The sequence below is a fragment of the Gallinula chloropus genome (genome assembly GCF_964237585.1).
Source record: "Gallinula chloropus genome assembly, chromosome: 5".
NCBI lineage: Eukaryota > Metazoa > Chordata > Aves > Gruiformes > Rallidae > Gallinula > Gallinula chloropus.
Genome location: NC_140090.1, coordinates 64,551,132 through 64,576,971, shown reverse-complemented (window position 1 = coordinate 64,576,971; position 25,840 = coordinate 64,551,132). Strand labels below are relative to the sequence as shown.

The following is a 25,840-nucleotide window of genomic DNA, read 5'->3' as shown; positions in this document are numbered from 1 at the left end:
CAGTCTTAAAACTACTGAACCTGACATCAGTAATTTTTGATGAACCTGACATCAGTAACCAGACATCAGTCTAACCAGAGTCAAACAAGAACATGAGAATGTCCTGCAGGGCTATGGCCAAAGTCCTGCAATTGCCAGAATTTTCCCTAATCTGAAAAATAAACACCCAGTCATGTTTTTTCTGTCCTCCAGGAGCTACAGGGGGTAGGGACTACTGATAAACACTGCTGCCCTTTGACACATACCTTCCCAAAAAAAAGCCTGGCTTCCCATTTCTATAGACTAACAGGGTGAAGGGGAACAGACTGTATATAAAAAACATCTATAAACTGCTAGTTTCAACATATTGCAAAATATGATCCCCACACCCTTATACCTGGCAATCAGGTACTCCACTCGGAAATTAAATCAGAGCTGCTCAATAGCTGGCAAAAGCCTGATATTTTCTGACTCCCCTGGAATCAGTCTGGACAGAAAGCAAAAGATCTGTTGGTATGTAGTAAAACCAAATAAAAAGAAGTGTCAGGTAGGATGAGAAATCAAATATCCTACTAAAAATCTTCTGCAACTATGAAGTTGTATTTAAGACAGTGGTCAAACACCGAAAATCACAGTTATAGCACATAAAGGACGAACACGAACTCATTCCTTTCATGTCTGCCACCCAATTCCTCTCTTGGATAACTGAAGGACTGAGAAATGAATCCAGCAATGCAGAAGGAAAAATAAATATGTAACTTACATTTAAGAGGTAAAAATTAATTACATTAGAGCACACAGTAGGAAAGAATTAAACAGACACTTAAGGTATAAAGAAGTGAAGGCACAAACAAATTCTGGAGTATGAAACTACAGGAACAGAGGTAAGAGAGAGCCAAAACTGTGACAGGAAAGCAAAGAGAAAGACAAGGAACTGAAAAGTGAGTATGAATGCTTAAGAAGGGAACTAGAGAAATTATAGTACACCAATAGCAGCATTTTTTTCAGGGCAAATAGCACTTTTTTTTTAAATTAGGAAGTTCCAAAAGCTACTGAGACAGGCTCAACCACTTGCCCTGACACACAGGGGGTTAAAAGAACAAGCTTGAGAAGAGAAGGAAAAGACAGGAAATGGAATGATACCACAACTTTCTGATGCTGCAACAAAGTATCTGAAAAGTTTTCATTCTGGAAGTTACAATACAGGACATGCACTGCCTTGTCCTTCTCCAGCCTCCAGCAAAATGTCATAATTTCAGATTTGGGTTCTAAAGATGACAAACCCCTGCAATGATTTTTTTCATAATTTAGGAAATGCCATTTCCATTTCAGCACACAGTTAGGAAACCAGGTCACCAGGAATTCAGATGACTGTTTGTCACAGTTTGGTTCAACACATTATATGATCCAGAACTGCTTAGCAGTTTCTGCACTGTAAAAGTAAACCAATATTTGAAATCAAGTTCCTTTAGTCTAGCCAGGTTAGCCAAGTGAGTAAATGATAGCAACAGGTAAAACAGAATTAGCTTTATATATAAATGCTAATTTTACCAGTTTTCTCCTTCTCCCATAAGTATCTTAAAAGTGCTGAAAGTGTAAAATGTGGTTTCTTTCCTAAATCTTCATTTTAAATTAAATAATCTTAACAGGCAAAATTTTAAAGTACAATTCATCCTGTAAAAAATATCCAAACAAAACAAATACCCAACACCTTCAGTAATGGTACTACTACTTTTCAACATGCTAGTAATAACAATAAACCAGTCACAATAAAAACTGGCATCACAGCAGTGGCTGTGCAAAAGTAATCAAGACAGAGGAATGATTTTTTCAGATAAAAAACAAGGTAATCTTCAATACCAGAATGAAAAGTGGATTTGTCTATCCAGTTAGATCTGAGTTTTTAAAACGAAGGGGTAAACCTTTGCAAAAGCTTGTAAAACCTTAAACCTGAAACAGAAGCACTGCTGGCAAGAAAAGACCAATGCACTCCACCCAGTTCAATCCTCTTTCAGGTAACTCCTGTCTCTCAAATTAAAAAGTCTTCCCTGAAGATATATCAGCTAGAACTGCAGGAAAACATCTCTTCACAGATTTTCAAATACTTACATAGGGCATTGCCCTTCAGAAAACCTCCTCCCTCGATGCATTTATAGCAGTTTTCCTTACCTTTAAAAATAACAGAAACAATAGGATCCGGTTTCCCAAACTTGGTTTTAGGGATATTGGTAGCACATTCCACATTCACCCGAAGCATTGTTTCCAGTCCAGACTAAACTTTGATTGTTACCAAAGAAATTCAAGGAAGTCTTAAGTTTCAAACTCCTTAACTTCTGGACTGAAATGCTAGCAGGAAGAGGAGGCAGGGAATAGCTGCTTTACAGTAGAGGTCTATGGGTGGATCTATGACAGGCTAGCTTCTGAAGCCTATAAAAAAAAAAAAAAGTGCCCGTAAATTCCGTAAATTGACACCAAGTTCTGCGTTGCTGCACAGAACGAGCTCATGCTAGCGAAATCCGGCAACACAAAGGGCACAGTGTAAAAAACAGTGCAGATTGTTGTTGTTGTTACTTTTGTTCTTCAGGAATGTTAAAGTGTCTCGTAAGGAACCAAGGAAAAAAAAAAAAAAAAAAGCATAAGCAACATGAACATCAAACGTAACTCCAGAACACAAGATACGTCACATTTTCCTCTTGGTATACCAAGACATTCAATTTCACGACGGCTTATAATTTTTTTTTCCTCTTAATTTTAGAACGTTTGCAAATGTCTCCGTGTCAGTGAATAATCACGAAATACCTACGGTCTTCAAAAAAAGCTTAAGTGCTCCCCCTTCAGTTGTGGTCTGGAACGACTACGTTTTACACAGAGTAAATGCTTTCTATATTTAACACCTCAATTTAGTAATTTTTTGGAGAAATTATGAAAAAATATATTTGTAAATAAATAAGAATTAAGGAAATAAGTGAAAAAATGTGAAAAAGACCCCTTGTATTGCCTGGAAGTCTAGAAATATTTTGTTGTAACATAAACACGCACGCTGGACTCCACCAAAATGAAATTAGGTAAAACTTACATGATCAGTAAAAAGAACTCTTTGCTCTAAGCTACTCCACGTTCAGCTTTACAGCAGTTCTTCTCAGCTGCAGACCAGATGTTAAAAAAAAAAACCCAAGTGGTGCACACTACCACTACAAAACACTTTGCAGCAGCGATGAGGCCAACAAGAAGGAGCAAAATTAGTAAACGTGGACAAGATTCAGCCTGGCTCTTATGTGGTCACATACGAACTATCCTAGCTTATTACTTCCAAAGCCAAGAAGCTTCCTTTCTAAAACGATTACAGATTTTGGGTAGCTGAAGAGGGTATATGGGGAAGGTAAGCTAAAAGCAACATGTGCACAAAAGAATGAGGGTAAAGATCCCTTAGGCACAGAACACTTAGCAGAAGCATCATGGCAGGTTGCCCTACCCTCACCCATCCTGGCCTGGGCCAAGTCCTGCGGCTGATGGCTGGCGAGAGCCACAGGCCAGGCCAGGCCCAGCCAGCCGCCCCAGGCAACCATCAGCCACTGCCCTTTCTGCCCCAACAGCAGGCACACTCAGGCCTCCTGCATGGCGGGGAGAGCCACCCCCCAGGAAGCTGTGTGAGGGAGCACATGCTTGCCACCACCCCTCACTCCACAACTGTCCTTAGCAAAAGAATGGAAATCCCTGCAAAGGGGAAATGGAGAAATGAAGCCGGCAGGGCAGGGCAGGGCAGGGCAGGGCGGGGCGGGGCGGGGCAGACCCGCCTCACCGCTGCGGGCGGGATGGGACAGAGAACACCCGCCTCGCCGCCGCCAAACGCCGGCACGTGCGCGGTGTGCGGGAGAAAGGGCCCGTGGCATTGGCCAGGCAGGTCACGCGCCCGCCCGCGCCAGCCAACGGAGAACCTCCTCTCAGGCATTCCACGGAAACTCAGTAGCGCCTCGCCGGCCGTTATCGGCCATTACCACAGGTGCTGGTGCCCATGCAGCTCCGCCCCTCTAGCCAGCGCATTCGCGGAAGCGTTCTTTAACCCCTGCCCCCGGCTTTCTGACTTATCGGTCACGCCATAGCTTTCGCTTCGCTGCGAGCCGCCCTGAGCGGAAGTGACGATGCTGGAGCCGCGGGATTCAAACTCCCGGAAGCGGGTTCGGGCTGGGGCCGGCTGCAGCTGCCGCGTAGGGCCCCGTTCTACTGCTGAAGCTCGGGGCGCTGGCTGGCCCGTTCGCGTCCTGCGGCCCGGTCCGGCCCGAGGGCCGCTAGCAGCCGCCAGTAAGTGCTGCGCTGCCCGTGCTCGCCTGAAGCCGCGTCAGAAGCGGTGTCCTGCCGGGGGGGAGACGCGGCCGTTCCGTAACGCGGCCTTTGGGTTCTTCTTAGTGCTTAGAGATGAATTCTAAGACCGCCAAAAGTATAATTGCTGGCAAGTGGGGCTTGAAGTCGGGTAGCGCCAGGCCCGGGGGTGGCCTCCAGAAGCCGGGGGAGGAGAGCGCGGCCCCGAGAAGATCGGCGGAGGAAGCTGGGAAAGGCAAGGTGGCGGGTCCGGAGGGCAGCGGGCTCCTGGAGGTGAGCGCTGTTTGAACGTTTGTAATGCCCGAGCTGCGCGGCTAACGGGAGCCTGGGCACGTCTGACTTCCTGAGCAAGACACCAGGCTCTCCCTTTAAAACCTTAGCTTGCTCTGATGTCACCGTGGTTATAGCTTGACGGGTTTGTGCTCAAATATTGTAATGACTGAATAAATTACTCCCATCTGGCAAAGCTGTTAAGTACAGAGACCCGAGGCCAGAGGTGCCGTTTAGTCTGTTAAGATCTGTCCTTGCATGTCCAGCTACTTGGAACAGTTGGTTGCAGAGGATTACTTTGAGCACTTCCTGCTCAGGACTCTGCATTTGCAGGCAGCTGCCTTAAAAAATGCCCAAAGATGCAGAGTATCCAATTGAGTGACAGGTAAATAAAATTAATCAGTTCATCACATCACTTTTCCGTTACAACCTAAACCACTGCGACTCTCACGCTTTGTAGCCCATATAAGGTAAACCTGTGGGTGCAGAGAAAGAACTTAGTATTTGACTTGGTCACATATTGTTATGCTTCCCTGAAGGACGGGCAGACTTCATATCGATTCTTTCAAAGGATGCTGCTGGAGACTAGGCATGCTACTACTTCTAGGGTGCTTCTGTTTCTAGGGTACTTCTTTTGTCAGTAAGGCATTTCATGTGTCTGTGTTGCAGTGTCAGGTGAGAAGTACCAGCTGTGGCTAGACAGCCCATGCACTGGTGTTGCTGAATTCCTTAGCATATTTTCTGTGTCTGGTGGAGTTTGCTGCTTGCTTAGTGTTGATTACTTAATGTTGAGTTCCTAGTTTGTAGGTGCAAAATCAGTCATGTTTAGATATGTAAGGTAGTATTTGGTGTCAGTATTTTAATTCTAGTGAGCACTGTGTGGTCTTCAACCACTCCCTGAATGAGGCTATCTCAAATTCAATTTCTTTCAGTTTCTCTGCCATCTTCTAATGACTTGACATCAACATCATTTCAACGTCAACCTTTCTCATGGAAAATGAAATTCTATCATAACAGAAGTTTATGTAGAGCCCCAAGGTATCTCAGATGCAGTACTAATACTATGTGATAACTACGTATTCTGTGGACCTACTGAAAAGGGTGCCTTTTGAAAACCTCTACTAAAGCACACTTTGAAATTAAAAGGCCAGATAACTGGGAGAAAAGGCTTGTTCTCCTAAGTGCTTTATTACAGCTCTCTTGTAACTTCACTTACTGCTATTTAGCTTGCAAGAATGCTTCACTCCTCAAAAGCTGTTAATTATGCAAACCAGCACTAAGAAATGTGTCTCCAACCTCTTCACCCAAAGTGTTCAAGAGTTACTCTACTAATTGTGTTCATCTGTTGTAATGATCTATATTCGTATGCAAAACTGAGTACCTACCAAGTCTGTGAAGTTTGGTTCTTGGTATTCTTGGTTTCATGTACTTCAGACTGTTTTTACTGTCACTTTAAATATTTCAGATGATTGCTGTAGTTTTCTCATGATCATTATAATGTTGTCTGCTTGAGTAAGAAGTAATATGCTGAGCTAAGGCTAAGAGAGAAGTTTCAAAGTGGATGTATTATCAAACTTGTAAACTTGCTAATGCATTTGTTGCATAGACTGGCACTTACTCATTTGTGTCACATTTCTATTCTGCTTCATTTAGAAAATAATTTCCCTTGAAAAGGAAAAAGAGAAACATAACCATCTTCTTGGAGAGAAAGACAAAGAAATCCAAAGCCTGAAAGACAAGCTCAGATCAAAAACCAAGAATAGTGAAGTATCCTTGTTACGAAGTCAACTAGAAGAAAAAACAAAAGAAGCAGAAAGGAGGGAACAGTTACTTTCTTCTCTATCAGAAGAAATTAATCGTTTAAAATATAATTTATCCACTGTTACTACAAAATTTTCTGAGATTGAAAACAAAGCTGGTACTTCTCAGGCATCCCAGGTAAGTGCTGAAGAAACACTGTAACAGCAAATTCCAAGCCTAACTTGTTCACAGTGACACCTTTGAATATTACAAGCTGCACTGCATGCTCAAGTATTAATGTATGAAGAGAGAAAATACCCAGATTGAATGCTAAATGAAGAACAGCTGGAGAGCACAACTTAAGGCAGTGCAGCAGGAGAGGGAATTCTCTAATGCTGCTCTACAAGGTTGCTTTTTTAAGCTCGTGCACAGGTGGTATGGCTAGTGGTACTATCTGTGGTTATCTGCTGTTGCTTAAGATGATGTAATGCCCTCCTTGGGTTTGCATGGACTGAGAAGGCAGCAGTAAGACCTGGGCCATTAATAAAGACAAGTTCCTGACTGAACTCAGCCTCAATCATGAGCTAATTGGTGATGTCAAGATTGGAGGCAGCTTGGGTTGCAGTGATCATGCACTGGTGGATGATGTAGTCCTGCAGGATATGGGTCAGAAGAGTGAAGTTGGGATGCTGAATTTTGGAAAGCAAACTTCTAGCTGTTCAAGGAGTTAGTCAATATGCCCCCCTGGGAAACTGCCCTCAGGGACAGGGGAGCAGAACAGCTGGCAGAGCTTTAAGAACACATTCTGTAGAATGCAAAAGCTCTTGATCCCAGTGGTTAATAGGTATGGTGCCAGGTACTTGACAGCTTTTACAAGTGTTTAGTTTTCTACAGTTTTTCCCTGCCTGTTCTGTTGTTTACCTGAAAAATGCAGCTTATCTTAGTAAGGGTGTCCTGGTTCTGGCCAGGCCAGAGTTAACCTCCCCAAGCAGCCAGCACAGGTGAGCTGAGTTAGCCTGGGCTGTTTCCCACACCACCTGACACCACTTCCCCATAAAAGCAGCTGGATGGGGAAGGGCAGGGGTTTGCCTCCAGGACAGTCTGAGTGTGGCCTGGGCATTGGGTTGGTTGGCCCTTGCTGTGGGGCAGTGCTCTGTAATTGTTGAGTAAATAAGGTACTCCATGTTAGCACTGTGTGTGAGTGTAATTGGCCATTATTGTTCTGCATTCATGGTGATTTTTGTCAGTAAACTGCCCTTATCCCAACCCACGGAGGCTCAGTGTCCTGTGGGAGTGAGCAGTGTGTGGTGCTCTGCCGTTGTCCGGGGCTGAACCACCACAAAGGGACACAGGGAACTTGGTGCCTGTTAAGTGTTTTCTAGCTTCTGACCTGCAGATGGTGCTGATTCCCCATGCTCTACAAATAAACTGGGTACTTTCTAGAAATCTAACTTTATCCATATACATAAAGTATCTTAATCTATTTTTAATGATAATGTGTATTACTTATAATAATGCAGTATCTTGGGAAATACCACTTTAGAGTGCAATGTGTTTATTTTCGGTTTCAAGAGACTGACATTTGTTAGGATTTAAAATGTGTCTTAATTCAACAGATTACTGAGGTATTTTGATAGTTCATTGACAAAAATGTCTTAGTTAAAAATCAGAATTTTCCTTTAAACTTTTTTATTGAATTATCAAGAGGACAATTTTACCGATATTTTGACTGGATGTTTTAGGTAACTCAAACATATCTGGCAATGCTGCTTGAAACTGCTAGGTGGCATATGAGCAGAGGGTATATTCTGAAATGGAAACAACAGATGTATGATAATTTTGAGAGAGTTCTCTCTGAGTTCTAATGCTTATAGAGATAGGAATCTGAGCTTTTTCTTTAAAATAAAAACAGGATTTAGAGATGCTTCAGTAAGTGCTGAAGTTTAATAAATGCATTCAAAGATCTAGATCTTTTCTACTATAAGTCATGTTCCAAAAGACACAGGAAAACTCTGGGGAAAAGTGCAGCTTAGCTTTAGATAGTCATCTATACTTTTACTTGCTTAAAGATACCTCTGACTTACACTGACACAATTTCAAAAAGCTTTCTCTCATATAGTGAATAAATGTCAGATTATGAAAGATGAACTGTAGTTTAGTTTTAGATGGATCTAAATAACTGCCTGACTTGTACTGTAAGCCCTCTATTGTGTCTCATGTCTCAGAAAACCAGTCATCATGTCCTTATGGTTCCATACAGGCTTGGGTGGCTTGCATTCTTTCAAAGATGTTTATAGTTCTCCTGTTATCCCAAACAAGTTGTCAAGGTCTCTACATTTTCCCAACTCCTATACATCTAGCTTATTTTTGAACTTGTGATGTTACACAAAAAGGCTGTTTGCTCTAATTTTGTATTTAAATAATACTATAAATATTAATTGATCAGAAGCTCTCCCACACTCTTCAAGTCTTCTAAGACTGCAGTTCAGCAGAAGATGGGATATCCTTCTTAGGAAAGGTTGTAATGTAACAAAGAGTTGCAGAGTTAGAAAATAAATCATAAATCTTTGTACTGTATCTTCCAAGAGATTTTTTTAATTCTGTGAAATAGTTTTCAATATAACTACTTTAAAAAAACCCCAAAAGATTATAAAGGTCTTTGAACACAAAAGGCACACATGCATCTGTTTCCTATTTGTAAAATATACTTTTTTGACATTAATAGTTATGCAGGTCTAGCTCTACTGTTTCAACTGTCTCTTTTTAAAGAACACTAATAGGTTGTTCTTTGTCTGCAGGAAGCTGTAGCAAATAGCACTGGATCACCATCTAATCTTGATGAAGTTGAAAGACAACTGAAAGATGTAAGCATCATGTACCTTGCAAGTATAAATTATGTCTGTTGAGATGCATAAGTATGTTTTTGGGTTTCCTCTCAAATATAGTATCTAAAATCACTTTGTGGTAAAACAACTTAAAGACAATATTTCTACTATCTTTGAAAACTTGGAACATCAGAACAAAGTAGTGCCTGATGAAACAGGAGCCCTAAGTAACCCAGTTTGACCTCGAAGCTGATGCTGCCTGGGATGGCATGAGGTTGGATTAGAAACCTCCTGAGGTCCTTTCCAAGCTGAGTAATTCTGATCTAAGCAGATATAAAATCCATGTCCTTGTTGTTACGAACTTTAAATTGCAACGATACCATTTTAATTTGTTCCCTTTTTAAGATCAGTTATTTTATATTTGAAATTGAAAGGCTAATTATTTGTAACCTGGGCATGACTCGTGAAAGCCTTTGTTTTTAAGTCTTTTTTCCCATTCCAAGAAATAATCTAATCAGTGTTGAATATTGCTGTAATTTTAATTTATGCTTAACCTGACTTATCTTCCCAAATGAAGATGGGTTTTATTCATTGTGCAGGGAAGATTACCACAGTTTGCAGGAGAATTAACTAGCTTTTCTTTAAACTGTGTGTTATGAATTCTAACACTTTTAAGACCAGTAATACTTTTAAAATACAATAAATTACCAGAGGATTTTCTATTGTTCTCTTATTCCATTTTGTGAAGGCTCTTGAGAAAAACCAACAGTGGCTACTGTATGACCAGCAGCGTGAAGCATACGTCAGGGGCCTGCTTGGACGGATCTTTGAACTTGAACAGAAGTCAGAAATAGTTAGCCAGCAAGAGCCTAAAGAATTAAATTCAGAAGGTACTGACTTTATTTTTTTTTCCCCACAAGTGACCCAAACCATAATTATCTACAGAGGAAGTTCTCTGACACAAGTTATAGCATAATTAAATAAAATCAAGTCTTTATTCTCAGCATTTTGGTTTCTTAATGGTAGAACTTGAACAAGTAGAATTTCTTTGCTTCCTGTTACCTGGCTGTATCGCTTGACAGTATTTAATGTTTTTTTTGCTTCCTGTTACGTATCTATACTACTTGATCTACAGTATTTCATGTTCCTACCTACTTCACAGATTGTTTTTTAACAGCCTTGACACTCCATTAGCAGCCTCTCTGTTTGCAGAAAGTGTTGAGGCAAATATATGTATGTCTCCCATCCTTCAAAGTACGCTTCCAGCCTGCATAATGGAAGCATTAAGGATTTATGAGCTAGGCGGGGATCAGGTTTTTAAATTTTTATTTTCAAAATAAATATTATAAAAGTGACTCAAGGCTGCCACGTTCTTTAGTCTTCTGAACAGTTCTTCCAGCACATGAAAACCTGCGGTAGGTTTTCGCAGCTCTGCACAACAGTGTTTTGCAATATAGATCTGGCCACCTCTAGCTCGCTTCCCTGCTATGCAGACTTCAATAACAAGCACCCTGTCACTACTGTGCATTCAGATTGTCTTGAGTTGTACTTGCTGAGCATGTGGAGTAAAATTAGTCATGTTGGCTTGCTTTTCTGACTATCAAATTATTAATTTCAGGTATATATATGCTGCAACTAATCTGCAAGTTAAATGAAATAGAACTAGTGTTGTCTGGAGTAAGAGTATGCCTGCAGATACTTACCACTTAGTAATTCATGTGCAGTGGCTTGGTTTCTCTATTGCTTCTTCAATCTTAATGGAAAACTGTAAAATACCATAATCTTGGTGCTGTTTAGAAATCTATGAACAGTATTTTAGAGGGAGACAGACCGAAGCAGTTCACCAGAAAATGTAACTTGGAGTTATTCCAGTCAAAGCTTTGTTGTCAGACCATCCAGGAGACTAGGAGCAAGGGTATAAAACTTCCCCACTCAAGCAGCAAGACAGCAGGGGAGATCCAAGTTTCTAAGAACCTAGCTATGCAATTTGGAAAAAGTTCTCGTTTATACTTTCAAGGAAAAGCTTGGTATTTCTCTGAAGGTCTCAACATCCTATGAAGGATTATTGCTAAAGAGAAGGTAACTTAGCTCACAGTGAAGGGAAGAGAGAACAGGCAAGCAAGAAACTCTTTCCAAATAAATTACGCTTTGAAGAATGATGGGAAAAATTCAGTAGGAAAAGCATGAAAGTCAAGACAGTGCCAAAAATCAGTAAAGCCTGTGAAATTCTACATTTATTGTTCTGCTTCAAGGTATATTTTTGTATGACAACTGACTTTGTTTAGACTGCTTCCTTCCCCTCTCTGTGTGCTAAACTTTTCTTGGGTTGACAAGCAGAATTTTGTCAAGCTCTAGTTAAATTACCAGTCACTAGCCAAGAAGCAGGCACTTATTTAATCAAACTATCCTAATCCTTTTTATCTGCAGTTTAGAAGTAAATAATGGCATACAAATTGAAGATAGTTCGCAAGAGAAAACGGATAGTTCAGCTTTGATCAAGAGTGGTGAAGTAGAGCCCATCAGATCCCTGGTGTGTCGCTGGGGAGGGAGTAATGCTGGAACCTTGGCCAAGGAGCCTAAACCTGTAGCTGAGAGTCTAGTGTCTTTGGGCCTTGATTCCCATGTGTTGGTTGGTATAAGTACATGAACTGTGTGTGAGTAGTGTGTTGTCAGGCCAAAGGATAAAATATTGCTGTAAGGGTTAGTAAGCCTTAGAACAGAAGGCTACATGTAAGCCAAGTTGCAGCTCTGTGGAAACTTTACTGGGAAGGAAGCTTTACTGCATTTGGAGTATTGAAAACTACTTGAAAGTTTGGTGCTAATATGAGCTGTGTAATAGCCTAGAATGCCAATTTCTATCAGTATGCCTTAAAATGCTGCCAGGCTTTGGTGTTCTGATTTCAGTGATTCATTATTTTTCTACACATTACCATCTCTATTTCTGACTCATTAAGGTGTTCTACAAGAAGAAAAGCAAAAATACTATGACCAGATGTTACTCACTGCCAAGAGTGATCTTGAGACTAAAATGCATACTATAACCCAGCTGAGATCTGAACTTAGTGAATTCAAAAAGAAGTATGAAGAAACACAAAGAGAAATGACACGTTTAAGTGCTTTACTGCAGTCACGACAGGTTGCTGAAATGCAGACTCTAGAAAATGAAAATAAAATTAAAGAAGAGAAACTGCAGAGATTAAAACAAGAAAATGAAACTATTAAAGGACAGCTCAGAGAAGAAAAGAGAAAATCTGAGGAACTTCTGTGTCAGGTAAGTGGATGCATCCAGAAGTTTAAGATCATTAGGAAAGAATCAGGAGAGCTGAAAAGTCATACCTAATCAGAGGGACCTTCACTTCCTCTCTCTAGTAACTCTTATCTAGATTGAGACTCATGTCCTTGTAGTTAAAACAGAATTATTTTTAATATATTTGCTTGAATCAAACTACAAACTCTTGTGGAATTTCCTTGTTTAAACAAGGAATTAATTTGTTCACTTATTTCCCTGATCTTGTGGGACATGAGGTAGAGGTGAGAGAATACATAATTGATTCTAATCTAGTTCATCTTCAAGGTCAATAGTAATGAGAATAGTAAAGGTGCATACAAGCTACTTGATCGTGCAATCCTAACCACAAAATATCACTGATATTTGCTGTCACCTGGCTGCTGCAAATGCACATGTGGGCTTGTAATTTCATACTTACCAGATAAGCAGCTGAGTCCCTGGATAGTGTCCCCAGCCCGCCAACCACCCATTGTGGCCATGCAGCTGGGTTTTTTGTTTGTCTTTCCATTCAGACGAGTTCCTGCATTTGGTACCCTCTCTGATGCCATGGATAAGAACTATGCGGGCACACCTGAATTTTAGAAAGCAATGGCCAGATAAGCAAGGGAAAGGATGGACCTTAAGCTGCCACTGTCTTGAAGATGGCTATGGAAGAAACCACTGAGAAGAGTTCTGTAATTCTCTATAAAGCCTAAGAAGTGCTTGTCAGGCAGGCTGTTCAGTATGTGTGGTTTAAATTCTTGCTAGATGTGTAAGATAACCTGTTGTTTAGGACCACATATCTGCTGAAGACGCACTGGAACGTCCTCCTTCAAGGACTATCAGTAAAGAGTTCAGTAAAGCCTTTGACATGGTTTCTCACAGCATTCTGACTGAGAAACTGGCTGCCACTGGCCTTGACAGGTGGACCCTCAGCTGGGTTAAAAACTGGCTGGATGGCCGGGCCCAAAGGGTGGTGGTGAATGGAACAAATCCAGCTGGAGGCCGGTCACGAGTGGCGTCCCCCAGGGCTCAGTCCTGGGTCCGGTCTTGTTCAACATCTTTATCAGTGACCTCGATGAAGGGATTGAATGCTGCCTCAGCAAGTTTGCAGATGACACTAAACTGGGAGGAAGTGTTGATCTGCCTGAGGGTAGGGAGGCTCTTCAGAGGGATCTGAACAGACTGGACCAATGGGCTGAGACCAACGGGATGAAGTTTAACATGGCCAAGTGTGGACTGCTGCACATGGGACATAACAAGCCCGTGCGACACTACAGACTTGGGGGAGGTTGGCTGGAGAGCTGTCAGGAAGAGAAGGACCTGGGGGTGTTGGTTGACGCCAGGCTGAGTGAGAGCCAGCAGTGTGCCTGGGTGGCCAAGAAGGACAATGGCATCTTGGCTTGTATCAAAAACAGTTTGGCCAGTAGGTCTAGGGAGGTGATTGTGCCCCTGTACTCGGCATTGGTGAGGCCACACCTTGAGTACTGTGTGCAGTTCTGGGCTCCCCACCATAAAAAGGACATTGAGGTTCTTGAGCAAGTACAGAGAAGGGCAACCAGGCTGGTGAAGGGGCTGGAGGGCAAATCATATGAGGAACGGCTGAAGGAGCTGGGGATGTTTAGCCTGGAGAAGAGGAGGCTGAGGGGAGACCTTATCACCTACAACTACCTGAAGGGAGGTCGTAGAGAGGTGGGTGATGGTCTCTTCAGCCAGGTGACAGGAGATAGAACAAAGGGAAATGGCATGAAGCTGTGCCAGGGCAGGTTTAGATTGGATATTAGAAAAAAATTTTATACTGAAAGAGTTGTCAGGGCCTGGAACAGGCTGCCCAGGGAGGTGGTTGAGTCACCTTCCCTGGATGTGTTCAAAAAAAGGGGTTGATGAGGTACTTAGGGATATGGTTTAGCATAGGATGGGAATGGTTGGACTTGACCTTCAAAGGTCTCTTCCAACCTTGTGATTCTGTGACTGTCCTTAGGGTATCCAAATAGACTGCTACTCGGAGAAGTTTGGGGTTAATAACAAAGCAATGTAGAACTGAAATTGGAAATGAGATTTGCTAGGCACCAAAGGCTGAAAACAGAACAGTGTAGCTTTCTAAACACAGGTTGATTTGCACTGGTTAACAATGATTAAAAGATGTTGGGTTTTGTGAGCTGAACAGCATTCATGCTGGAAGTTGATACATGCTGAGAACAGAGGATATTTTTATGTATGCATTTACTGAACCTGTTATAGTACTTTCTGAGTATTAAACTGGTTCTTTTCTAAATAAAGAATTCTTGTTCTTAACATCATGGCATGGTAGTGCAATCTGAGCTTCTTGTATGTATATTTTTCTGCATCATAGCAGTTGCCCAGGGAAGTTCAGTTTGGTGGTGGGTTTTAATTTGAACTGTAACATCATTCTGCATTCTACCTGCTTGATTCAATAGTAATGTTTCACTCGGGTTTTTCCCAGGGAAGTACACATCCTTGAATTGGGTTTGGCTGTTGTGTAACAGGCAGACGTTTTCTGTTGGCATTGGAATAGGAGAGTTTACTTCCATCCCTCTTTAGATTTGTTGTTTAGCTTATTAACTGTTGTATATGGAACTTGTTTCTTACATATGTCTTTCTGCCCTGTAGGTGCAACTTCTTCGTAAATCACTGCTCAAACAGCAGGAGGAGCACTCTAGGATAGATTTGTTGGAACAACAGGTACCCAATTATAAGCTGACATGCTGATATTTAATCTGTTATGCACAAAGGCTTTCCAGACCAACTTCAAGTTTTAAGAGTAGTGTATTAAAGTAATATTAGACATCAATATTCAACTGAATCTCTTTATGCTTCCAAAAATTGACACATCTGTCAAGATGCAAATCTGTAGCCTTCTACAGTGAAGTGTGATCAAACATGATGCTATTTTCTTTCCAATAACTCTTCAACTGTACAGCCTCAGGTTAGGTATGAGAAACATCCTAAAATGGATCAGTTTGTGAATTGTATATTAACTTCAATGAAGCTATGCAAATAATTGCATTGACATCTTTTCCGTGTTTATTTTTTCAAGTGTATCCTTACAGATCTGATCTTACTGAAGAAAGATGCATTTATTTACCAAGCTTGGGTGTACAGTTTTACTTATAACTTCAATCTAAATTACCTTACGAGAAGAAAGTTCCTGGAGTTCAAGCTGGTGCCTTTAACTTGTACAATCTGCTTTTCTAGAAAATGTTTGATTGCAAGACAGCTTGAAATACCCTGCAACCAGAATAACTCCAACCTCTACCTCTACTAAAGGAGAAGATTTTTGTAATTGGGCACATGTTGCTTTCACTACAGTGATATTCACAAGTGACTTTATTATAATAATTGCAGAGTAAAATTTACTTTAGATGCTTAATGGGGAAAAATTTCTTTCTTCCTCCCCAATTCTTAATAATTCAGACTTCTGTAATTTTCATTTTGGGGAATGCCAGATCCAGATGTGCAACACAGACTTTGAGAATGAAAAGCTTGATCGCCAGAACTTGCAGCATCAGTTAAACAAAGTCCTTAAGGAACTGCACAAAGCCCGGGAGCAAATAACCCGTCTAGAATCTTTGGTATGTACTGAGTAACTTGCAGGTGAATTTAGTTGGGGATTTTATGTGGAGAACTGGTCCTGCAAAAGGAAATTGAGAATAGCCATGCTTCTGAGAAGGGAGAATGTTGTGGTATAAAGTACAATTGTTATCTAACTTTCTGCTGCACAGTGACAAAGCTGCTGTGTGCTCCTACTGAGATTAGCTGCTAGTGAACAGGACACAATCCTTAAAGCAGTTGAATCCCTCACCTCCACCTAATACAAGATGGGCAGGTCATTAAATTCTGTGTTTGATTTCCAAAAAGACAAGCTCCCTCCTACAATGAAAAAGGACCTCTGTTTATTGAGGTCTGTATGCTTCTTGTATAGGCTCAAAGAAAGCCACCTAGATTTGAGCCCTAGACTTAATGGAGAACTTTGTAGGAAAGATGAAGTATTAAACAAGGCATTGAACCATCTTGTGTCTGCAATTGCTTTGATCTGAGATACTGATGTGTGGAGTAGTCATGCTTGCTAGGATTGCAGTTACTGCTGCTGTCAGGGGAGGCCACTGGGGAACCTGTCTGCTGAGAGTAGAGCAGAACATTGAGCAGAGCAGGGATGCTACAGCTTTGACTTTCTCCGTGCAAAGAAGCTGTTGTACAACAGGTCTTTTGTTAACACGTGCAGCATAACTGCATTTAGCAGTCTTGAAAATTCTACCCTTAGTGCTATAATACATGAGTCTTGTGAGCCAGCAAAGATTAATATTGGGGCATGCATGCACTGCAGGAAAAACCTTACACTAAAGCTGCTTCTTTTCTAGAAATTCAAGGAATCTGGATGTATGGAACTACAAGATGACTTGGAAGCTGCATTTAAAGAGAAGCTGACTGTGTATGACAGAAGTCCTTTCCTGAAACGTTTAAGCCTTCTTGATGAAAGTTTTCTTGAGTGCCCTAGGTGTAAAGTGCAGTATCCAACAAGCCAGCATAGAGAATTACTGGTGCATATTGACTTTTGTACAGCTTGAGCTCCAAATGCACTTATATATTTGCTTTATGCACACTGCCAATATGCTCTTCTACAAAGGCAAAAGAGCATCTTAAAGCTTTTTTTTAAAGTTGTATAAATGACTGCTGGTTTTATAATTTGGTTACATAAATATTATGCTAATGTATTTGGCCTCAAATATTTTACTTGAAGCTTTTGCTGAAACAGCTACTGGCTACTGAATTTTTATTTGCAGGTTTGAAGTATTTTTGGAAATAGGAATATCTTCATGTAGTAAACTACTGACTTTTTTGCACTATTGAAAATGAGAGCACACCTATTGTGTCAGGCTTTATTTCAATGTTTGGTATCTAGTTCTTGGTTGATGAGTCCTGATCACTCTGCTTGTACCTGAATTGACAGTAATAGCTGCAAAAGATTTTTGGCCCTCGTAGGTGTACTATATTATATTTATATATAATCTGGGGTGTGTATATATAGTGTTTGTGTATATCTGCACATATTTTATATGTATCATAAGTAATGTATCACCATCTTGATACATTAAAGCTTAGGAGGGTTATGTTAGATCTTTGCTGCTGAAGATTCATGTTGAAAACACGTCATAAATACATTATTTTCCTGAACCACAGCCAGGGGTGACTTAGGGCTCATAAAAATGCTGACTGAGGTTTTAAGCTGTTCTCAAAAAAAAAAAAAAGTCACCTAGCAAGTGTAAGTTTCTTTTACTGGAAAAGTTTACATTTTGGAAGAAACCATTTTTGAAGTTTGGATATAGAATTCTGAAGCAAATTTTTTTGCACTTCTGTATTTTAGAGGTCAAAGTTGGAATATGTCAGTTATTCAGTTTGTTTGTCAAGTGTCCCAGTTAAAAAGTGCAGTTTATAATAAATTGTTCTTGTGGATTTAATGTGTCACTGTCTCTTCATATTGATACAGAAAACAAGTTAGCAATTAATCTTCCAACTGAGAAACTGGTAAAAAAATTCCTTTATGGATCTGCAACCACAGCTTTATTTTCCTCTAGTATCTACTGTAAAACTGGATCTGGTGTTAGTGTCTTAATACTTGTGCCTGTAGTTAAGTCCAACAAGCAGTTCCCTCCACAAAAATTGAAGTGAGGAAATTTTACAGAGATACACTGGTCAAGATAAAGTTGCTGCCTTTCCAAGTTGATGGTTTGCTGAGCAGTGGAATGTCTGTCTCTGTTTCTCTGGAATACTGATTCTGATTGTTAGCTAGACTCAGCTCTTTGTCACACTTTGCTGCAACAGTGCATCTACCCTGTAATATTCATTCTAATTTCTGATGGTTAAACCTTATTCTTTCAAGTTGTTTTAATACCTATTACAATAACAAGTGATGTTATTGACTAGATCCAGTGTTTGCAAGAGATAGAAATTGTTGAAAGCTATTCTCATATTTGAAATATTTTTAACAAAATTTATTGCATAGGCTACTACCTAATTTTCAATGTTACTGATCATGTCTCAGGCTAAACTTTGACAACTTTGCTAACTGAAGATAGGAGGAACTAATGAGTAAGACAATTTATGACTCAGAACTTCAAGGCTCTGCTATGAGGGTCTGACATGTCTCTTTCTGCACATCTTTTAAATTCAGAATAACTTCTACACTTTTCATTACAGTCTGATAATTTTAATCTCTGGAAGTTTGTTAGTCTTTTAACAATGCATTAGTCAGCTAGTATTTTATTCCCAGTTGTATACTTTGCATAGCTTCTGCAAAAGGAGGTTCTGCTCTTTTATGTATTATAGATGAAATAAATTTGTCTGCTACAGGTCAGCAGTCTTCTCTTCAGCACTTCTGAGGCTTTCTTAAATTAGCATGAAACATCTCTTTAGAAGCTAGTACTCTAGAAGGAAACTCAAAGTTGATAATGTGATAACCTCTAAAGTTTTTTGTTCATTCCAGCACCTGTTCTGAACTTAAGGCATTTAGTCCTGTTTGCTAAATGCTAGATTGAAGCACAAAGCCTCCTTACTGATATATTTATGCACAATGTAAGTGTGGTATCTATTGAAAAATACCCAAAGGATATTCTAGTGCATCAAAATAATTATTTTGAAGGTAGAACCACAAATACTTTCATTACTTATGTGACTGAACCAAACTGCCAAAGTCCAAATCCATGAAGTATGCAAAACACATCACTTTATTTTTCTTACTCTTCAGAAGCTAAGGAGTCTAAGACTGAAAAATTTTTTATGCTAAAAGTAAACAAGAGAAAGGTCTGTTGCTCTTCCCTCTAGTTATATGTAAGAAACAGGTTTGTGTTTAGTGAGCTCATCTTAATGCTAAGATTTAGCTGCAAGTTTAGATCTCTGTAAGGCAAGATGTAATTTTTAAATAGCTGTTATTTCAACCACTTTCTTTGTACAATTTCAGTCGTATTTTCCACATTATGCCTATTTCAAATAATTGAATTTGTGTTGCTGAAATTTTATGAATACTGCATTGTTTGAAGATGTTGGGCTAAAAAAGCTTCTGGGTTAATACAAGAGTTCATCAATGCTAGCATAATTATAAGCCCTGACTTTCAGTGTTATTTGTGAACAGCAAGTGAATTAAGTGGTTTTGAAACAATGTGTCATTGGAAAGACAGATAAACTGTGCATAACTAATGATTTTTTTTAAATATCAAAAGGATCAATTTCTAATCATTTACTTGCTTGGCAATGTTCTTATTCTTGCTTTCGATAACCATCTTTCACACAGTTATTTGGCAGGGGCCAGGAACTGTACTACAGATGTTTAGGCAAACTGCCTATTAAACCACTTATGTTTAATTATGCAGATAAAAAGTGGCAGGGAGGCACAGTGCCAGTTATGCTGGGAAAGAATCATGCTGAACAACGCAGATAGTTCGAGACAATGGATGTCACTGTTCACCTGGCAAAGAACACTGATGTAAATGTGCCTTCAAGAGAGTCAAGGTTATTAGTCCTGTGATAAACCGAAATCAAGCAGAGACAGGTGGGAGCTTCTAAGTGAGGAAAATGTAGCAGTAGAGGAGCTCTAGGCATTTCCATTTTAACCTGGCAATCAACCTGTCAGTTTCTATATCTTGTAATCTAATTGAGCTGTTAAGATTACGGTAACAGTTATGGCTATGGTTCTTCCTTGAAAATGATAAGCAGTTATCTCTTATCAAAGAAGAAAGATACAGTAGATACAGTAATACAAGCTACGCTATGTACAGTGGGACTATGCAACTTCAAATGCCACCAGCAGCATTTCTAAATCTTTTCCTTTCTCTGATTTGGAAATGTGACAGAATGAGGCAGCCAAATGGTACTCCCTGCAGTAAGAGATGGGCCTGCTGAAAGTCTCTGGGTGTTAAAAAGATGGCCAGATTGTCAGTTTGGGGGGTCTGTCTGGATTACTTTCAAGACAGCTATCTGGAGCAAGGAAGTTGCATATCTCCAGGGAAGGACAGTGCAGGATCTGTACAGCTAGTATGTTGGAGAATTCTGCAGTGTAGGTGGGATTTTTAAAGGCAGGGAAGGAAAAAAAAAAAGTGTGGTGCCTAAAACTGAAGAAGAGAGAATTTTAGACCAAACCAACCTGTGACACTCCACAGTAGGAACGGAGAGCTCTTTAGAGGGACAGCAGTAATTTTCAATTTATCAGCAGCAATGATCTGAAATAAATAGGATGAAATACTAGGTGTAGGGATAATCAGTTACCAAAACACAGATTAAATAGTATGACAGCATATCAATTCCTCCACAAAGTTTCTTGGGATTACAGTAAACAGCAATTTGAATGTGACTCACAAAATCACACAGGTGAGATACTAAGTTTTACAACATGATGAATATGCAGACCTTTATGTATTTCACCTGTAAGCTTTCCTTTCCTTTCTCATCAATACAGATGATTGTTCTTGAAGTACAGTACTCAAAATTGGATACAGTATTCCAGATGAGACTCAGCTGGAATACTGTATCCGATTTTGAGTACTGTACTTCAAGAACAATTTAGACTAATGTGAACATACTAGATTTTCAGACTTCTGATCAAGTTTATGAAAGAATCAGGATTATGCAGTCTAGGAAAGACCATGAAGAAACATGACAGTTGATGCAGAGGAAAGAAATAAAGTCCTCCTGTGCTCAGTGAGAGGAGCAACAAGCTCAAAATTGCAATAGGAGAAATTCTGACATACAGAAAAATCTTTCTGGTGATTGGAAGAGATAAGCAATGAAACACACTGCTTACAGAAGCTGCAAAATCTCCACCACTGGAGATTTAAAGGGACACTTATATAAGTATCTAAACCATTCCTAACAGATGAGTCTGCCTTGGGCCAGGGGCATCAGCCAGATCACTTCTCATCATCCCTTGAAGGCCTACTGTTAATGACAATGCAAACAACACATTATAAGACTTAAATTTTTTTAAAAAACAAACAGGCAACAGAATGGTGATCCTGCACTGACTTCCTGTTATTCGCCTTCATGCAGAAACAGTAGCTGCTGCACCAGAAGTCAATATAACAGTTTAACTTCACCTTGTTTCTCAGCTGGAAAATTATTTGCATTCCTGTATCTGTATAAACTTCCAGTCTGAGCAGACAGAGTAATTCAAACTCAATATTTACAGCCATGCATGTCAACCCTTCAGACCTGGCACAGAGCTTCCCACCAGTAGTCAGGGACAAAGACTCATTCTGCTGTCTCTCTCACCAACCAGAACTTTAGTATTTTATATTGAATTAACAATTTGAAAAAAAAAAAAACAAACACAAAAAAACCCCAAAAGAGAGCAAGATTAGGTGCCTCAGAACATCCTGCAAGAAACAAGCCTGGGACCTATCAATATGATATTCAGCGGTGCAACCAGCTTTGATTTCCCTCGCTACTCAAAACCAGTGTATAAACACACTGCATCAGCAAAAGGGTGAGTTTTATCAATGTAACACATGTAAGGTGACCAGTATTACCTCATTCAGCTACACAGAAAACTATACAGTCAAATTTAGATGTCCACACTTTCTGGACATGGTTTATGAGAAGCTCTAAGTCACATCTGACTAATAACTTTATATTGAATTTTAATGTAACAGACCCCAAACAGCCACTGATAATGAAAACTATGAACAGTGTGGGAAATAACATGATTTAGCAATACTCTTGGGAAGTCACAAGGGTTTACAGCACAAATTAAAGCCTTATCTGTACTTTTAATGCTAGCCAAGCAGAAGCCTTGCCTTCAATAGACAGATTTTCTTCGAAGCAGCAGGCAGACAGGTCTCTTCTAAGGTAAGACATAAGGGAAAGCAGGCAAACTGATTCTCCTTAAATCTCATGAGTAAGAGCAGTCTCTAATCAGTTCTTGAGCAGGAGGGGGAACAATGACACCTGTAATCTCTGCACTGCATGCGACTCAGAGGACAAATGTGTTGAGGGAACGTCTGTATGCATCTCATGAGGCACAGAGGTTGGTGACAAGTTTTGCTTGTAAATCCTTCCGAACACCACAGTATCTGCTTTGATGGCTCTGTATCAAAGTGCATTGGAAGTAATGTAAGTAATTTCATGAACACCTGTAAGTTAGCAAAGGTCCAGTGACATTTAGATGTCTGACTATAATTTTCCATGTAAATCTCACTCTTAGTTTCCTGGTGAGAGTGTTCTACTAGTGGCTACAATGTACAAATGAACTGTTCTGATACCTTATATTCTTTGATAAACTTCCTAAATTCATGGGCTAACTGCGTGAGTGTAATAGGGTATCTAAAACTATGAAGAAACAATCATGTTTGGGTTGAACAGTTTAGCTGGAGCTGAGTCACCCTGATGAAGCTTGGTTAGCCTGCAGCACAACAAGAGATCATGACCTTCCAGGGGAATTCTCTGTTACATGGATTATGTACTTACATTTGCACTTGGTTCAGACAGAAATCCCTCCTGCAAGTCATGAGGAAATTGTGCAGTGTTGCTATTGGCAAAACTTCTGGTGGTCTTGCTGACAAAAAGCCTGATCCAGCTTTATTACAAAGCAGATGTTCTGGAAGTATTATCAGCAGCTCTGCTTTTGACTGAGGCGTTAGTAATACTGCTGCTACGGCTTGAAACTACAGCGCCACTGACACATATCTCAGGAAGAAAACCAGATGCATTTATATTTGCACCACAAGTTTAAAATTGTCACTTGGACATTGTTGCAAATGCTTCAGCTCACTGATACGAAAGTACACAATGGGTGAGCAGTTAGAAAAATTCCTAAAAAGCAAAATAAATCAAAACAATTTGTGTTTGAAACAAAACTTAAAATGGCATAACTTCTATGCACAGAATTAATAGTATCTAGAAGCAGAACAGCCACAGTACAGTATGTAAAAGCAAAAATGAAAATAGAAAACTAACCTTGGTTGCAATTTATGCTAAAACCCTTACAAAGACTCAGCTTGAGTCACCTACAAGCTTGGAATCTCTTTTGTGAAGACAAAGTGTTGACATTTCTAATGCAATGAATTTAAATCTCTTAGCAAACATTAAATATGCAATACATCTGTTACAGAAGTCAGTACTATTATTTACTCATTGTGGTACAGGTGCATGGAAATAGACTTAAGCACTAATCTATGTGTAAGAGTGGGCATAAATAAGGCAAAAGCCTTTATTAGATCATGTCCAAATGGAACAACAATCCTCATCTCCTAGAATCGCCTACCTAAGAGGTCCCTTTCTCTGGGATTATTTTTTATATCCAAGAAAGAAGTAAGCTGAACTATCCCTATCTGTCATGATAGTTCACAGTTGTCAGGGGAACAAACTGAAAAACAGAGCTTGACTTACGGTGTCAGGTACCTTCTCTGTGTTTGGCTGGGATAGTTACTTCACAGTACCTGGTACGGAGCTGTGGTTTGGATTTGTGCTGAAAACAGTGTTGATAACACAGGGATGTTTTCGTTCCTGCTGAGCAGTGCTAACACAGAGCCAAGGCCTTTGCTGCTTCTCACGCCACCAGTGAGTAGCTGGGGGTGCACGAGAAGTTGGGAGTAGACACAGCTGAGTCAGCCAACCACAACTGACCAAAGGGACGTTCCATACTGTATGGAGTCATGCTCAGCATACAAAGCTGGGGGAAGAAGAAGGAAGGGGCAAATGTTCAGAGTGATGGCATTTGCCTTCCCAAGTCACCATCACTCGTGACAGAGCCCTGCTTTCCCAGAGATGGCTGACCGCCTGTCGGCCCATGGGAAGTGGGGAATGAATCCCTGGTTCTGCTTTGCTTGCATGCATGGCTTTTGCTTTACTTATTAAACTGTCTTTATCTCAACCCACAAGTTTTCTCACTTTTACTCTACTGTTAGGCAATTGTAACAGGTTTCCGAGCATTCTGTTAATCACTTCCTTGTCATAAGCACATGTGGTGCATATACCACACACAGCACCCACCTATTACAGTAATGCCAGAGTAGCTCTATTGAGGTTTGATTCCTCCCTTCCTCAGATTTCATGTTGTGATGGTTGCTATGATTGCAGCTACCCAACAGCAAACACGGCTTTTGTACTTCATGGGAGGGAAAAGAAAACTGTTTTTTTAGATAATAGATCCATTAGACCCATGAGTAATCAGACTGTTGTTGCTCCTGCAAGGAGCAATTAATCTGATTAAGCCCCATGGAAACATGCATGTCTCTTCACACCTCTGCTGTCCCCAGGCACGGGATTTTGTATACAGGTCAGTGTGCAGCTCAGTCTCTATTAGCACACTAAAAGCTGCATTTTGCTTTGATTGTCCTGAGCAAACAACAGACTTATTTTGAGTAAGGTTCTCATTCACACCTAGGACCAAAGCTAAAGGTGATCCTTTCTAAAGATCCAGATACTTCCACACATCCTTCATCTCATTTTCAAACCTTCTGCTCCTCTATGGCATTCCTTTCCTCTCTGACTGGAATTACCTTCCTTTCTTCAATAATGCTGCTTTGGATGTTTCTGTCCCTATTTTCCTTCCCCCATTCTTTTTCAAATGATAGGACCAGTTTCTGACTTCAAATACCACTAATGCCAAAGAGGTTAGAGATTTCATTGGTAACACAATTTGCATTTACCTGTACTACCATTTCTAGCTGCCCCCACCCCCACTCCATCCTGTTAAAGCCTTCCAGGTTTCCACACAGCTGCAACCAGACTCCTAATGATGGCTCTTTCCCAAATTGCTGCCTCCCTTCAGAGCTGACCACGTCCTCACTTCTGCCAGCTGCCCTGAACTTTGGGGCCAGTTTGTCATCTTGTATAAAGTCCCAGACCTGTGTGGTTGTGGCAACAAGCAATGTATTTGCTGTATTTCCGGTTCACTAAGCATTTTGCAGATTCAGTCCATGGTGAAGCCAACATAAATTGTGGCCACATACCTCAAGCTTTGATCATAAATATAAATAATCATCCACAGTAGTTCTATTAAATTTGCTGAAACCTTTATATGGGTGCAGTTTGTTTCTCCTGGAAGATGCTGTAGAAGGAAATATATGTTTCAAGACTCTTGCCAGTCATTTGTGTTGCTGGCTGTCAAAAAAACATATAATCTTTCTAGGTTTTCTTACTGTCTTCAGTTGAGTTCATAGATCACAGCAGTCACCCACTTAACAGCAAACTTAACGACATTTCATACAGTCAGAGAAGGAGCATCTCATTCCCTTAAGCTGCCCTGCAAACTCTCTGTTTGATGAGACAGCATAGATAGATAGAACCCCTTACAGCTCAAAGGAGAACATGCTAATTAAAATCAATGTAAATTCTGCATTGGCAAAGACGTGGGAAATGGTCCAGGAAAGATCTCGCTCTTGTCATTCCTCATTAGGAGATTGTCCCTAAGAAGGACCGAGTTTCTGGAATC

General features: G+C 40.3%; 2 protein-coding genes across 2 annotated transcripts in view; one reads left to right on the top strand and one right to left on the bottom strand.

The window, feature by feature from the left end:
- MYOF (myoferlin) overlaps positions 1 to 2,236 on the bottom strand; it is a gene marked incomplete at both ends in the record, with an annotated part of 67,509 nt that extends 65,273 nt beyond the window's left edge. The window contains one exon of the mRNA XM_084264753.1: positions 2,149 to 2,236. Within this exon, the coding sequence (XP_084120879.1) occupies positions 2,149 to 2,236 (88 nt within the window). The remainder of the gene's footprint in view (positions 1 to 2,148) is intronic.
- Positions 2,237 to 4,392: 2,156 nt separating this feature from the next.
- Positions 4,393 to 16,985, top strand: CEP55 (centrosomal protein 55; the record flags this gene model as incomplete). The annotated part of the gene is made up of 8 exons (XM_084265184.1): positions 4,393 to 4,569; positions 6,220 to 6,504; positions 9,105 to 9,170; positions 9,880 to 10,021; positions 12,086 to 12,402; positions 15,031 to 15,102; positions 15,867 to 15,992; positions 16,779 to 16,985. 8 exons carry the CDS (start codon positions 4,393 to 4,395, stop codon positions 16,983 to 16,985), a joined length of 1,392 nt encoding a protein of 463 aa, XP_084121310.1.
- Between the last annotated feature and the right edge of the window lie 8,855 nt (positions 16,986 to 25,840).